Here is a 15285-nt window from a genome sequence, read left to right as displayed (position 1 = left end):
CCAATGATCTCTGAATGGCCTTTGGAGTAATGCTTCCCTTTTCTTAAAGAATAGTGTACATTTGCACCCAAATAGCTCTGTGGTCCTGTCTTGTAGAATCTAAGGTTGACAGCCTTCTTTCATTTCATCCTGTCTCAGTCTCCTTGACTGGCAGTGTTTCTGCTAGTAGAATCCCATCTCTATCCCTCGTTTTTGCTGAGGTAGCTGAATAAATTTGTGATTCTAATCCCTGCTAATCTTCCTTTCAAATGGTTGTTTAGCCATACCCTCAGTGTTTTCTTCAGTACAAGCTTTCTCATTTTTTATAAAATGGGTAGACTGAGAATTTTTTAAGTCTTCAAGTTATGGTTCCCTTTTGCTTAACAATTCTTTCTTTAGTTCATCTCCCTCTTCGTGCATTTGACTGTAAGCAGTCAGGAGGAACCACACTGCTCCTTTAACGTTTTTGCTGAGCAAACTCCTCAGCTAAATACCCATTTTTTAAAATTTTATTTTATTTAAAGAAATTATTTTTAATTTATGTTTTATTTTTGAGTTGGATCTTTGTTGCTGTGAAAGGACTTTCTCTACTTGCAGCAAGCAGAGGCTACTCTTCATTGTAGTGCTGGGGCTCCTCAGTGCAGTGGCTTCTCTTGTTGCAGAGTATGGGCTCTAGGCATGCAGGCTTCAGTCGCTGCAGCACATGGGCTCAGTAGTTGTGGTGCATGGGCTTAGTTGCTCCACAGCATGTGAGATCTTCCTGTCCCAGGGCTCGAACCCATGTCCCCTGCATTGGCAGGTGGATTCTTAACCACTGCAGCACCAGGGAAGTCCCTAAATTTTATTTTTTAATTGAAGCATAGTTGCTATATAATATTATAGAAGTTACAGGTATATGATTTAGTGATTCACAATTTGTAAAGATTATATTCCATTTATAATTATAAAATATTTACCATATTTCCCGTGTTGTACAATATGTTCTTGTAGCTTATTTTATACCTAATAGCTTGTACCTATTAATTCCCTCATGTCCTGTCCCTACTTGTAACCACTAGTTTGTTCTCTGTATCTGTGAGTTTCTTTTTTGTTTTATTCACTAGTCTCTTGTATTTTTTTAGATTCCACATGTAAGTGATACCATGTAGTATTTGTCTTTGTTGACTTATTTCACTTAGCATAATGCCCCCCAAGTCCATCCATGTTGCTGCAAATGGCAAAATTTCATTCTTTTTTATGGCTGAGTAGTATTCCATTGTATATATGTACATTCCGTTCATCTGTTGATGGACACTTAAGGTGCTTGCATGTCTTGACAATTGTGATTTATGCTGCTATGGACATTGGGGTGCATGTATCTTTTCAAATTCGTTTTTGGTCTTTTCAGATATATACTCAGAAATGAAATTGTTGGGTCATGTGGTAGTTCTGTTTTTGGAGGTTTTGAGAAACTTCCATACTGTTTTCCACAGTATGAATGGATGCACAGAGTGAGAAGTTAGAAGTTTTTAACAAAGAGAAAATATAAAGAACAACCAGCCAGAGAGGAAGACTACAATAACTGAAATGAAAAATACACTAGAAGAAATCAACAGTAGACTAAATGATACAGAGGAATGGATCAGTGATCTGGAAGACAGAGTAGTGGAAATCCTGCCACTGAACTAAATACTCATTTTTACTGCTTGCAAGTTCTGTCTTCCACAAAACACTAGAAGACCAGATCAGCCAAATTTTTTGCCCTTTATAACATGGTTATTTTTTTCTTACAGTTTCCAGTAACATGTTCATTTCCATCTGAGACGTCACCAGAATGACCTTTACCATCTATGTTTCTACTAACATTCTGTTCATGATTATTTATGTATTCTTGAAGAAGATACAGACTGTCTCTAGATTCTAGCAAGGGTTCAGAAAGAAAAGAGGAGAGTTTGAGAATACATAAATAATCATGAACAGAATGTTAGTAGAAATATGGATGTTAAAGATCTTTCTGGTGAGGTTCAGAAGGCAATACTGCTTTCACAGCAATTCAGGCTTTTCCTAATATGCATCTCAAAAACTCTAGCCTCTACTCACTACCCAGTTGCAAAGCCCCTTCCACATTTTTAGTTATTTACTACAGAAGCATCCTACTTCTTGGTACCAGGATCAGAGAGGAAAAGGAAGGAATGACCTCTGTTTAAAAAGATAAAATCATATATGTGAATAGGAAAAAGATCCAATTAGTAACCCCAGAAACTATATCAGCATTAAAAAAGTCATAAAACTGAAAGTATAAACTCTGGAATGAACAAAGTTAAAGACTTAATAAACTGGAAGAGAGAACTAAGAATTATACCCAGGATGCAGCATAAAGAAAAAAATTGAAAAAGTTGTTGAGATATGGTGTTCTTCAAGAATCCTTGTTTCGTAAAGTTTTACTGGGATTCTAGCAAAATAGAGGAATATTATAGCAGCATATTCAAAGAGATAATGCCTGAGAAATTTTAATGTGTATAAATAAAAATCAATAGGGAAAACACTAGTCTACAGTTTACCAATCCAAGAAAAGTTAGGAAAGGAGGAGAAATGAAGCCGTGAGAAATTGCTGATGAACGTAAACCATGGAATAAAATGGTGAGTGTAACTCCAAATACATTATAGTGACAGTAAATGTAAATGGAGTACATGATTCTGATTAAATTAAAAATCAAATTAGTAGCTTGCATATAAAAAGATCAGTTATATGCTCTTTATAGGAGACACTGACACACACATACACACATTGCCACACCCATGCATACCTACTACTCTAAAACAGAACATTTAAAAAGAAAAAAAGAAAAAGAGATATGTCAGGCTATATGGACCAAAAAAGAGCTGGTATAACAGTGTCGCTCAAAATACAAGATGAAGCAAAAGCATTAACATGAATAAAGAATTATGAAAAGAGTATAAAAATTACAAATTTATGTATACTTAACGTAGACAAGCTGTAAAACACACACACACACACAAAAAACCTACAGAAACTCAGAATTACAAAATAAAGTTGACAAACTCATTATCATAATGGCAGAATTTAACACCTCTCTTAGAAACTACTTATTTGGAGAATATATAACAGAGGATTTGAATAACACATATAGCATGATTTTGAACGTATATGTCTCTGTATCCAAAAGAGAACCCAACAGAGAATGCATTCAACATTTTAAATGTACAAAATTTACTATATACTTTCAGTCATAAAGAATCACAGTGATTCACATATCATCTGATCACTATGTAATTAAATTAGAAATGAAGTATTATAAATAGTAATGGAAAACCTGAAAAAATAAAAAGCCTAAACAATGAACGGATTAAAAAAAATTCACAAAGAAATTATAAAATGTATTAACTGAATGATGATTAAAAAAACTAAATTACTAAAAAAAGAAAAATAAAAAATTTATGAGATGTAGCTAAAGCAGTACCTAGAAGTTATGAATAGTCTTAAATGTATTTATTATAAGTAAATGAGCTAGCATATAATCTAAGAAGCTAGATGAAGAAATCAAAAGAAGAGTAAGAAGGTTGAAGCAATGAAATTATAAAAACACATTAATCTAGGAAAAACATTAATGGACATAATTTTAAAAATCGATTCCTTTGAAAGCTAGTAAACTAGTCAAGGCTCTAGAAAGTTTGAGCAAGATAGATATATTGGGTTGGCCAAAAAGTAACATCTCATGGGAAAACCCGAATGAACTTTTTGGCTAGTCCAATACGTACGTAGATTAATGCGTGATTCTTATCATGGAATGCTACTATACAGCAACTAGACTGAGTGAATCGGGCCTGCATGTATCAGTATACAGAAATCACAAAAACATATGTTAAGGAAAAGAATAAAGTTGCTGAATGATAAAAATTTCTGTTTTATTTATTCATTGGATAAAGTTTTATGTTATATATAAAAATGTATATGTGTGTGTGTGTGCGCGCGCGCGCGTGCATTAGTGTGTTGCGGGTATTTATGTAACAAAATTACCTATTAACATTCTATTTCTTAAAAAAATGGAAGCATACAGCAAAATGTTAGCATTTAAAAATCTTTTAAGCAATAAAATAATATACATATGCTTGAAGTCTCTTTTTCACCTTTCCTATATCCCGTTCTCTTCCTTTCATCCACAGAGGTATCCGTTATCCTGAAGTCAGTATCGTTTTGTTTTATTTTACTTTTCCAACTCGTTTTATACCTCTGCATTTCAGAAAAACTCCCACTGTCACAAAGTAGTTTCTCTTTTCCCATTTTAGGAAACTATAACTCCTCCTTTGAGAATTTTGTTTTCTAGTAGTTTCTTTTACATGACAAAGGAATGATTTCATTCTTTGGAAAGACTTAGCCAACCAAATGAATACTGACATTTAGACCCAAGGCCAAAAAGAAATCAGTTGTCTTCCTAGCACCAGTTATGCTGTGGACATGTAAAGCATAAAAGTGGAAAATACAGTCACCATTCACTACAGATCTTTAGAGTACCTACTGGCTCATTTGGCTAGCATGGGAGGAATGATGGAGAAATATGAAAGGCATTGCCCAATCCTTTCTGAAAAAAGATGGCTTTTTGTACAAATATATACTCCATCCCCCCGATTCTTACATGTTGCTTTTGTGGAATAAAAGTTGAATATATGTATTATACATATTATATATATTTTTCCATTCAATATATCATAGTAATTAATTACCATAAAGAGGATTAGTTTTCTCATAAAGGTAGCCTATGAATAGCTTTGTTTCTGAAATAAAATAAGATTTTCATCCTCAGTATCTTTGCTGTACTTTTGAAAATGTTTCATCTTAATTACATCATTAAATGCAGGTTGATTGATGATTATACAGATCTTACCAGCTGGTAAAGACCAATATCAAAAAGTCTTAATTGCCTTTTGTACATTCTGGATCAGACAACTGGGTCCTTTTATAGTTTATCAGTTCCTAAATTTTCTAAAATTTAATAAATTGACTTTCTCAATGATACATTATACTTGAGCATCCTGAGGGGGAAAAACATTTATTGACCATTTCCACATGGCAAGAATCTCCTCTATGAGTTACAATTGACAAATTAGTTATTTTCAGCTTTTCTTTACCTCCTATTATTTCTTCTTTTCAAATTTGAGGGGCTTTTGTATATCTTTATTGGCTCAAAAACTCACAGTTGCACTGCCCAACTATGTTTTTTGCCCCTTTTATTATGGAATTGTTGCTATTTAAAAGAAATTTCACACAAGCATGTAATTATTCCCAAATACATCACACCAATATCCCATTTGTTGCAAGATGAATAAAACTAGTATATCCCAGAACCTGTGAATAGTAGACTGTGAAGATATGACTATATCTAAAACACTTTAGTCAAACTGATGTCTTATTGCCACCCACTGAAATTCCATTTGTGCTGTGTTCTACCTCTTCAGGTTTAAAATTTGCAGTCATTACCAATCTATGTAAAATTTCTATATTCTTAGAAAAGCTCACAAATTCAGACATTTTTGTTAGTACACATTTAGCCAGGCATTAAAAGTAATATAAAACTAACACAAGGTATAACCATTTACCACAGGAATTTGGATTTGTTGAGCTATGTATACACATACCAGCATAATTCCTGATGTTGCAAAGCAGCATATGAGCCAATGTCTAATGAAATCAAATGCTCGTGCATTATTAAAAAAAAAAACAATTAATTTGAGCTGGAATGGTCAAGGACAGCTTTGTGAAATTTCTAGGAGAGTAGAACCCAAGTGGCTACCTAGTTTGTGGATATGTAGAGACCAAGGGTAGTTGATAATTGTACGTAGAAACATGAGTGTATCTTGTTCGGGAAACAGTGGAGTGTCTGACCTAGCTAAAGAAAAGGTTCTACACTGGGAAATAGTGAAGAGAAAACTGATTACTGGAGCAGGTTGCATTGTGGAGGATCTTCTATGACCTAAGAAGATAAATGTAGAGCAAAGTTTATTAATATATTCATTTATTTATTCATTCATTAATAGGGTTCCTCCCAAAGGATCTCCCAGGTCAAATAAATGTGGAAAATACTGTGTTTTCTGTACTGTGGGTCTTCTCTAAGACATTAATATGTTAATGGGCATTTTGATTTCTGAAAAGAAAATACAGCATTTCCCAAACCTATGTGATCATGGAACCCCTTCTAGGAAAACAATGTGTGGATCAAGTATTCAACATGTATTGGTACTAATCTCAGTCTACAAACTGATATATGTAAGATATGTACTGTTCTATACTTTGAAATAACTCATTTGATTTCTAGTTTAATCTTTTGTTCCCAGATTGGCAGAAATTCAAGATCTGTTTTCTCCATGAGTGTGTCCATGTGCTGGAGTCTTCTAGTGCCAAGGAGTTAGGAGGTTATGGAGCGGGGAGACGACATGTAACTTATCCTCTGTGTCATCTGTGTATGCTGGGCATCTGCTGAGATGTCCTAATTCCTATCTGGTCCCAGGGAATTGGTCTGTACAACTGTTGCTGAGACGTGTCATTCAATTCCAGTGGCTTTGTTCCTTCCATACCATTCTCAGATTGATGGGAATAACTTCACTGATGTGTTCCATGTTGAGGTACAAGAGATTCTGCATGAATGTACAACACCCCATCTTTCTTAGACATGTCATTTAGTTGTTCTGTGAGGGCTTCCTGATTCCTCTTGGTTTCTGTTCAGGAAATGGGTCACATGTTCCGTACATCGAATGGTTTTGGGCTTTTCCCATGAGGTTTCCACCTAAATCTTTACTCTGTGCCATGAATTGTTTTGTTTTGTTTGAAATAAATTTTCAAAACTGATAAGCAACAAAGAGCTCTTTTCCCCTCATATTCTTCTGTAACTTCTGTTCCCTGAGGAAATGTTCTAGCTGTCTCTTAAGACAGCTTAAGACGGGGAGAAGGGTAGAGGCAAGAAATATCTGAGGAAAAAAAATCAATTATTGTTTCAGAGATATTTTCTACCACACTTCCTAACACCCCTTGGGAAGTGCTGTTCTGAAGAACGGAGGGTTGAAAGTGGATGAATAAAGGGAGGTGTGTGGTAGTAATGCTGTCGAGTTATGATTTTCATGTCTGGTAGACTACAGGAATAGCCCTCAGTAAATAATGAATAACTCATTGTCTTTGTGGTCTTTTGTGGAGTCCTCTCCTACATTGACTCTTGAAAAGCCTCTCGTGCTGTTGGGAACTCTTCTTCCACCATGTGAAGAAGACTGGCTAGCTTGTTGAAGACAATGGGGGTCGACCCAGAGCCAACAGCAACCAGCAGACATGTAAGTCAGCTCCAGGTGAGCTGCCAGCTGACTGCAGGGTGCGTAAGTGATCTTAGTTGAGACCCAGACTGCCAGATGAGCCACCACCAGTGTTAATATGAATCATAAGCAAATAAAATGGTTGTCTAACCCACTTTTATTAATATAAAAATGTACAGTAAAATACAAAAAACATAATATGGCAGGAATAGAAGATAGAGGAGATATTTTGTGGGAAGATTTTCTCAAATATGCATCCATGGGATCAAGACAAAGAAAACTCAAATGGGATGAGCTGCGACCTTGTAAGGTCTTAACTTTCATTCAGTGACCTACAGTGTTTTCTTGGTTTAAGGTGCCTCATGTATATCCTTCTGCCAGGAAATTCATTTATTTCTGGACAGGATCTGAGGATTTAATCCAGACTGAACAAACTCATGCACATGTTTCGTGAAAAGAGTTCTCAAAGAGATATTTCTTTTAAGCTCTTTATTGGAATATACTTGCTTTACCTTGTTGTGCCAGTTTTTGCTGTACAACAAAGTGAATCAACTGTATTTATACACATGCTCCCATATCCCCTCCCTCCCGTGACTCCTTCCCAACCCTTCCTATCCCAGCCCTCTAAGTCGTCACCCATCATCCAGTTGATCTCCCTGTGCTATGCAGCAGCTTTCCCCTAGCTATCTATTTTACATTTGGTAGTGTATATATGTCAATGCTACTCTCTCACTTTGTCCCAACTTCCCCTTCACCCCCCACCCCGTGTCCTCAAATCCGTTCTCTACATCTGCATCTTTATTCTTTCCCTGTCACTGGGTTCATCAGTACCATTTTTTTAGATTCCATATATATGAGTTAGCACACAGTATTTGTTTTTCTCTTTCTGGCTTACTTCGCTCTGTATGACAGACTCTAGGTCCATCCACCTCACTACAAATAAATCAGTTTCATTCCTTTTTAGGGCTGAGTAATATTTCATTGTATATGTGTGCCACATCTTCTTTATCCATTCATCTATTGGTGGGCATTTAGGTTGCTTCCATGTCCTGACTATTGTAAATAGTGCTGCAGTGAACACTGTGGTACATGTTTCTTTTTGGATTATGGTTTTCTCAGGGTATATGCCCAAGAGTGGGATTGCTGGCTCATATGGTAGTTCTATTTTTAGTTTTTTAAGGAACCTCCATACTGTTCTCCATAGTGGCTGTACCAACTTACATTCCCACCAACAGTGCAGGAGGGTTCCCTTTTCTCTGTATCCTCTCCATCATTTGCTGTTTTTAGATTTTGTGATGATGGCCATTCTGACCGGTGTGAGGTGATACCTCATTGTGGTTTTGACTTGCATCCCTCTGATGATGAGTGATGTTGAGCATCTTTTCATGTGTTCGTTAGCCATCTGCATGTCTTCTTTGGAGAAATATCTATTTAGGTTTCCTGCCCATTTTTGGATTGGGTTATTTGCTTTTTCTGATATTGAGCTGCATGAGCTGCTTGTATATTTTGGAGATTAATCCTTTGTCCGTTGCTTTGTTGGCAAATATTTTCTCCCATTCTGAGCGCTGTCTTCTTGTCTTGTGTTTGTTTTTAGTTTTTGTTTTTTTGGCGCATGGCCTTAGTTGCTCTGCAGCGTGTGGTATCTTCCTGGGGCAGGGATTGAATCCGTGTCCCCTGTGTTGGCAGGCGGATTCTTAACCACTGCGCCACCTAAGAAATCCCTTCTTGTCTTGTTTATGGTTTCTTTTGCTGTGCAAATGGTACCTAAGTTTCATTAGGTCCAATTTGTTTATTTTTTATTTTATTTCCATTATTCTAGGAGGTGGATCAAAAAGGATCTTGCTTTGATGTATGTCATAGAGTGTTCTGCCTGTGTTTTCCTCTAAGAGTTTTATAGTGTCTGGCCTTACATTTAGGTCGTTAATCCATTTTGAGTTTATTTTTGTGTATGGTGTTAGGAAGTGTTCTAATTTCATTCTTTTACATGTAGCTGTCCAATTTTCCCAGCTCCACTTATTGAAGAGGCTGTCTTTTCTCCATTGTATATTCTTGCCTCCTTTGGTGCTCATATGTGCGTGGGTTTATCTGTGGGCTCTCTATTCTGTTCATTGATCTATGTTTCTATTTTTGTGCCAGTACCATACTGTCTTGATCACTGTAGCCTTTAGTACCGTTTGAAGTCAGGGAGCCTGATTCCTCTGGCTCCATCTTTCCTTCTCAAGATTGCTTTGACTATTTGGGGCCAAGACTGAACCAGGAAGAAATAGAATATATGAACAGACCAATGACAAGCACTGAAATTGAGATGGTGATTAAAAATCTCCCAAGAAACAAAAGTCCAGGGCCAGATGGCTTCACAGGTGAATTCTATCAAACATTTAGAGAAGAGCTAACACCTATGCTTCTCAAACTCTTCCAGAATATAGTAGAAGGAGGAACACTCCCAAACTCATTCTACGAGGCCACCATCGCCCTGATACCAACACCAGAAAAAGATGTCACCCAAAAAAGAAAATTTCAGGCCAATATCACTGATGAATATAGATGTAAAAATGCTCAAAAAAATACGAGCAAACAGAATCCAAGAGCACATTAAAAAGATCATATACCATGAATGCAAGTATTCCATGAATACCCTGGAATGCAAGGATTCTTCAATATACGCAAATCAATCAATGTGATACATATTAACAAGCTGAGGGATAAAAACCATATGATCATCTCAATAGATGCAGAAAAAGCCTTTAATAAAATTCAAATGAGGTATTATAGGAAATACACAAAAAGGAAGGGTCAGGTGTGATTATGGGGAATTCTAATCTTCAGTGACTTTGAAAATTGTAGACAGGCCGCTGGGTGGACCCATGCTAGGCGGGGTCTTGGCATCATCCTGCAGTTGTGCCTTTTTGTAAATCACTCTCTCTCTCACTGGCTTGGATTCAAGAGGTTGTTCTGTTGTCACTGATGAAATGAAAAACAAACAGTTATCTAAGTATAAGCATCTTCTCAGATATTAGGCTCATCTCAATGCCTGATTAAATGGCTTTTCCTAACGGTTTCCTCAAAGCAGTGAGGTAAATGTCATAAAACCAAGAAATGTGAAAAATATGAAGGAACGCATGACACATGTCCTCAGGTTCTGAATCTAAATGCTGCCGCATAAAATGGACTGCTATCCGTTAGCTGTGATTAGCTAGGCTCAGTTAGAACTAGCTCTGATCTCACGGAAACTTCTACTGGCCCCATTAATTGCTTTTTTACAAATTTATTTTACATCCATTGTTTTGTTTAATCTTTTCAATAATCCTAAGATTTAGACATTATTTTTATTCACATTTTAGAGACGAAGAAACTGAAACTGAGCTAGAATAACTGGCTGAAGTTAACGCAGCTGGTAAATAGAGGCACATGAGGTTATAGTCTGGAAAGGCTGTTTGACGTGAAGTCAAGTCCTTTTTCTCTCAGTGATGCTGGTTCTTTTCAACCTATTTCAAAGACACGGGGTACCTGTGGTACGTCAGGAACCACTGACCAGAAAAAGGAGAGAGAGGGGAATAAACCAAGCAGTGCTCTGGGCCTCTCACTCTGGTTTCAACCAGAGCACATGTGATACATATATCAGTCCCATTTAAAGTTTTGTTTGAAAAACCAAATGCTGTATTATGCCATGATGTCTCCTAATGCTGTGCTTGCAACTTCTTGCAGTTAGATCTGTCTCATCCTTTCTTTGCTCTCACAACAGTGTGAAACCTCACCTGACCTGGAGCACATGGAAATCGTTGCCCTTGGGATGTGCTTTAGGCTCCAGGACAGCACAGTCTAAGGATCTGCCGTGACCCCTGGCAGCCTTGCTGTCTTTCTCATCAAGGCCAGTTAAATTATTCACAGTACCTGCAGCCTTCTCACGGCTATCAGTGATATCACTACTATCACAACTCATTGAGCTCTCTTCAAAGAGGGAAGTGATATCTTCTCCAAATATCTTGAGGCAGTTTTCAATGAGAAATTGTACAAAAGAAATCTGTTACACAAAAGGGCCAAAAACAAGGTATTATTTTACATATGGCATAGTGGTAAATCACACTTCATATATGAATCTTGGCTCTAACAAAAAAGCAAAATAATCCTGAGAGAAATTCAGACTTGATTAAATATATATATATATATATATACACACACACATACATATTTATAAACCAGTTTTCTCTAAGAAATAACCAATACTTTCAAGAGGACTTTGGGCACAGATTTTAAAATTCTTTCAATCAGTGGGCTAAAGTTATAATTTGTGGGCTAGTTTAAATAGCGAACATTTTTGTAATGATGGTTACGTCTTTAATACTAGGATAATTTTCAAGTAACCCACATAGAATGTTTGGGGCCAAGGTGTATATTCTCTTATTAAATTTTATTTATTTTTATTTAAAAATTTTTCCAGTTTTATTGAGATATAATTTATATATAACATCTTATTAAAATTTATAAAGTATCCAATACAGAAAAACTTGTGTGGTTTACTTCAGTTAAGAAATATCTGAAATATGGGAAGCAGAGATTTCAGTGGTTTTTTGTGAAAGAAGGAAGCAGCTGGAGAGAAAACATGTCTGCTTGTCTAACTGCATTGCCTTGCCTCATGCTTGCTCTGGGTAAGCTTGGGGGAAGAGCTGTGATCCTATTAGGCATGTTGTGGCTCTGTTAGGATGTTCTGAAATCTTTTACTAGTTTCTTCATCCTGTAGTGGAGGTGAAATAGCAGCCAAGTATTTTTCTGAACGAGCCAGCGGGAGGCCAGCATGTGTGGAGCCACAGGTGCTCACGTTGCCCGAGCCACCTAGGATGTGCCAGCAGTGACCGGAGCCGCAAGGTGTTGGCATCACTATGTAATGATGAAACCATGGCTTGGAAACTTTGCCCAAGTTTACACATCCTTCAGTGATTAGGCTGAGAGTTGAACCTTGGCTCTCAGACTTCAAAGCCCAGATTCTTTTCTATCATATCATCCTACTCTCATCTTTCTATTGTTTGGGTCTCCTAGATGGAAAAGGAGAAGTGACTCAACTGCTCTCAGCTTCCCGCTTAATAGCCCACCTTCCCATATCCCACCACAGAAGGACTCTGCCACTCCAGGGGAGTGTAATTAAAATGTGCACTTTAAAAAACTGGTCCATCAGAGTTAATACCACAAACTTCAGGTTCAAAGCAGGGACCCCTTCCCATAAGGCATAAAAATGAGAGATCTTATTACCTTTTTTCTGAAGTCGTTTTCTAATGCTGAGCTGCCAGAATGAGGTGGGCAAAGAATGCTTGGGGCTATACACACTGATAAATTGTGAGCTGTCATCTGATTGGATGAGGAATTCTGCTCAATGTTGCGTAACACTCCAAAAAGGTATTGCAAGAGAACTACATTAGCTCTTGGCAGCTGGCCTAAAAGACTAAAGGCAGAAGAATGCACTTCTAAATAAAACAAGTCATTTTGCTTAGGAAGTGGAAATACAAAGACAGAAAATAGAGGACTTCTTTGTATACTATGTACACATTCCACTCTCACAGAGTTGCAGGCGTGAATGCATACAAAAATGTTTCATTGAATTTAATTCCTGATCCAGATAAGAACTCCTCTGGTTACTTATGTGTTTGACAAAGTTAAAATCATATACCCCTGGCAGATTGGTCCTTTAGCATCTCTTTTTAGACCAGTGGATTTCATCTCCAGCAGTTTCATGTATTTAGAAGGTATAAAAGGGTCAAGGATTCCATATTAATAAGATTAGGAGAAAAACACGAATTCAATATCAGCAGTAAGGCATGTGTCTATTTTTTATACTGGCTGCCATGGTTAGGATCAAGTGGAACCCTTTGACATTGGTCATTATTTTAGTGGACAAAGCTGTAAACTATAAGCTAAGATTTTCCTGAGTGTATGTTGGTTGCATTTTTGAGGTGTGAACAGGGTTGAGTAATTATTGCATCATTACCTCTGGGCTGCAGCTATTTTCTCCTCCTCGTTCCCCTGGTCAATAACACCAAGCCATTTATCATAGAGACTGGCCGAAAATATACTTCCTTGGATATTTCGAAGAAAATCCTTACATGGGTAAAAAATTGTATATTAATCTTAAGTTAAATATGTTGGAGAAATTACAGAGAAAACATTTAGTTGCAAAATTGAGTTCAATGTCCATTTCCTTCACAACTACACAAACTGTGATCCACACAGAGCTTGGCTCTGATTCTCCATAGACTTGCACATCCAGAAGCATTGCTTGGATTTTCTGCAACTGAAATTAGAAGCATAAAAGTAGAGTCTGGGCTGTAGAGAGAGTGAAGCTAAAGCCCCTTCTATCACCTGGAACTTACTCTTTGTGTACATGTTAGCACAGTAGTACAAACTGACAAGGTCTGGTGATAGCTCATCCTAAATCGTATTAGTTTTTTGAAAAGAAATGCACATACCCATTTTGCTTGTTTACTTTAGACACAGTGCTTGCTCTTAATTCAAGCAAGAGAAGTTCTGAAACAAAAAAATAACCAAAAAACACACTCCCACATGCTCTTGCATCTTAAGAGAGAACTGGGCTTTCTGACTTGAGGTATGTGTGCTCCTTGGGAAAAAACTACTCTAATAATAGTTTCAGTCTTCCTTTTTTTTATAGCTATATAAAAGTTTGTTCTGCAGACTTCTAAGCAGCAGGTGTTGAAATATATCCAAATCCCCAGTGGGTAACTACATGTTACCTCTTACACCTCCTTGAATGGAACACATCCTCCTAAAAAAAGGAAATTAAAAATTTAGATATATAGCAGCTTCAGGCCTCTGAGTATCAGGCTAGTGATATGCAAATGTAAGTTTGCCAAGTGGAGGCCTGGAAAATTTGTCCCTTTAGAGGGCTGAGGAACAAGTCTTAATATCATAGAATTGGGCCCATTAAAATTTATGAAGTTGTAATCTTCTGTGCAAGACTGAGGGGAAATTATTGCATTGCCTTGCTAGTTTCAAAGGCACACCTTGCTTCCACTGATCTTAATATATAGCCCGACTTCTCTTAGTAGTAGTTTGTCCAGGAAGTGCTTCTAGGCAACTATCATGATTATAATCCAGTAACTGTCCACTTGTTCTGATACTTATTGAGCTACTCTTGGTGCCAGACACTCTGCTGAGTACTGGGGATAGAGCAGTGAAGACAACGGACAAAGTCTCAGTTCTCTCAAACCTTCACTGTGTTATTGGTATACAATACCCACTCACGGTCTTTAAGTTCTTCACTGTTTCCTACGGAGTGACCCCAGTGTCTTTGGAGAGAAGCAGCACTCCAGCTTTGGCTGGTTCTGGGAGTCTGGGAGGGTGCAGCAGGGCCTTTGCCTCATGTGTACCAAACTGCATGCACTTGGAGTGTGTGTCTCCTCTCTTTCCTGGACCCTGTGCTGCAGAGTCCACTGGTGGGGCTGAGTGTCATTAAGCCAGAACATGACCCATGCAGAATATGCCAAGGGTATCTGCTGTTGGACCTCTGTTTACAGAAAGTTTAATGGCAAACTCGGTGCGGTACGCATGATACATTCATTTCTGATTGAGGCCAACTCTCTGGTTAGTTTGACACGTGGTATCATCAAGGTCAAGGTTGCAAAGTCTGATCCTCCACCAAGGTCTGTCAACTTTAGGAAGAGAAAACTTTGGGAATGTCTAAGAACCGTACCCATGAGTAGCCACCCTCTTGCTAGTCTGTGCTTATAACACGGAAATAGGTAAGAGCCTACTAACTCTTGCTAGAAAATCAAGTCAGTTCCATGTGTGTACCTTACAGAGGGCAACACTTAGCTTGCTGTTTGCCTACCTAGTGTGTATTATTATGGTGCGAGTGTAGTAGCAGTCAACTCTAAGTCATTTCTAAACTGTCGCACTTTATCATATAATTGAATTATGACCGAACAGTAATAGGGGACAGGGAAAGACCACATGTTACTGAGTTCCTAAGATAATTTTAATAACCTGTTTACTACATTAACATATTTT

General features: G+C 37.4%; 1 protein-coding gene across 1 annotated transcript in view; it reads right to left on the bottom strand.

Moving 5' to 3' along the window:
• Positions 1-10620: 10620 nt before the first annotated feature.
• Positions 10621-15285, bottom strand: part of LOC130834488 (rho GTPase-activating protein 20-like) — a 67140-nt gene continuing 62475 nt past the window's right edge. Inside the window, exons 16-18 of the mRNA XM_057704631.1 lie at positions 13250-13359; positions 12517-12706; positions 10621-11293 (exon numbers count right to left, since the gene is read on the bottom strand). Coding sequence (XP_057560614.1) covers positions 11024-11293; positions 12517-12706; positions 13250-13359 — 570 coding nt within the window. The 3' untranslated portion in view covers positions 10621-11023. The remainder of the gene's footprint in view (positions 11294-12516; positions 12707-13249; positions 13360-15285) is intronic.

Source organism: Hippopotamus amphibius, chromosome 13 (genome assembly GCF_030028045.1).
Source record: "Hippopotamus amphibius kiboko isolate mHipAmp2 chromosome 13, mHipAmp2.hap2, whole genome shotgun sequence".
NCBI lineage: Eukaryota > Metazoa > Chordata > Mammalia > Artiodactyla > Hippopotamidae > Hippopotamus > Hippopotamus amphibius.
Note: the sequence above shows the minus strand (reverse complement) of the source record. Positions and strands in the feature narration are given on the sequence as shown.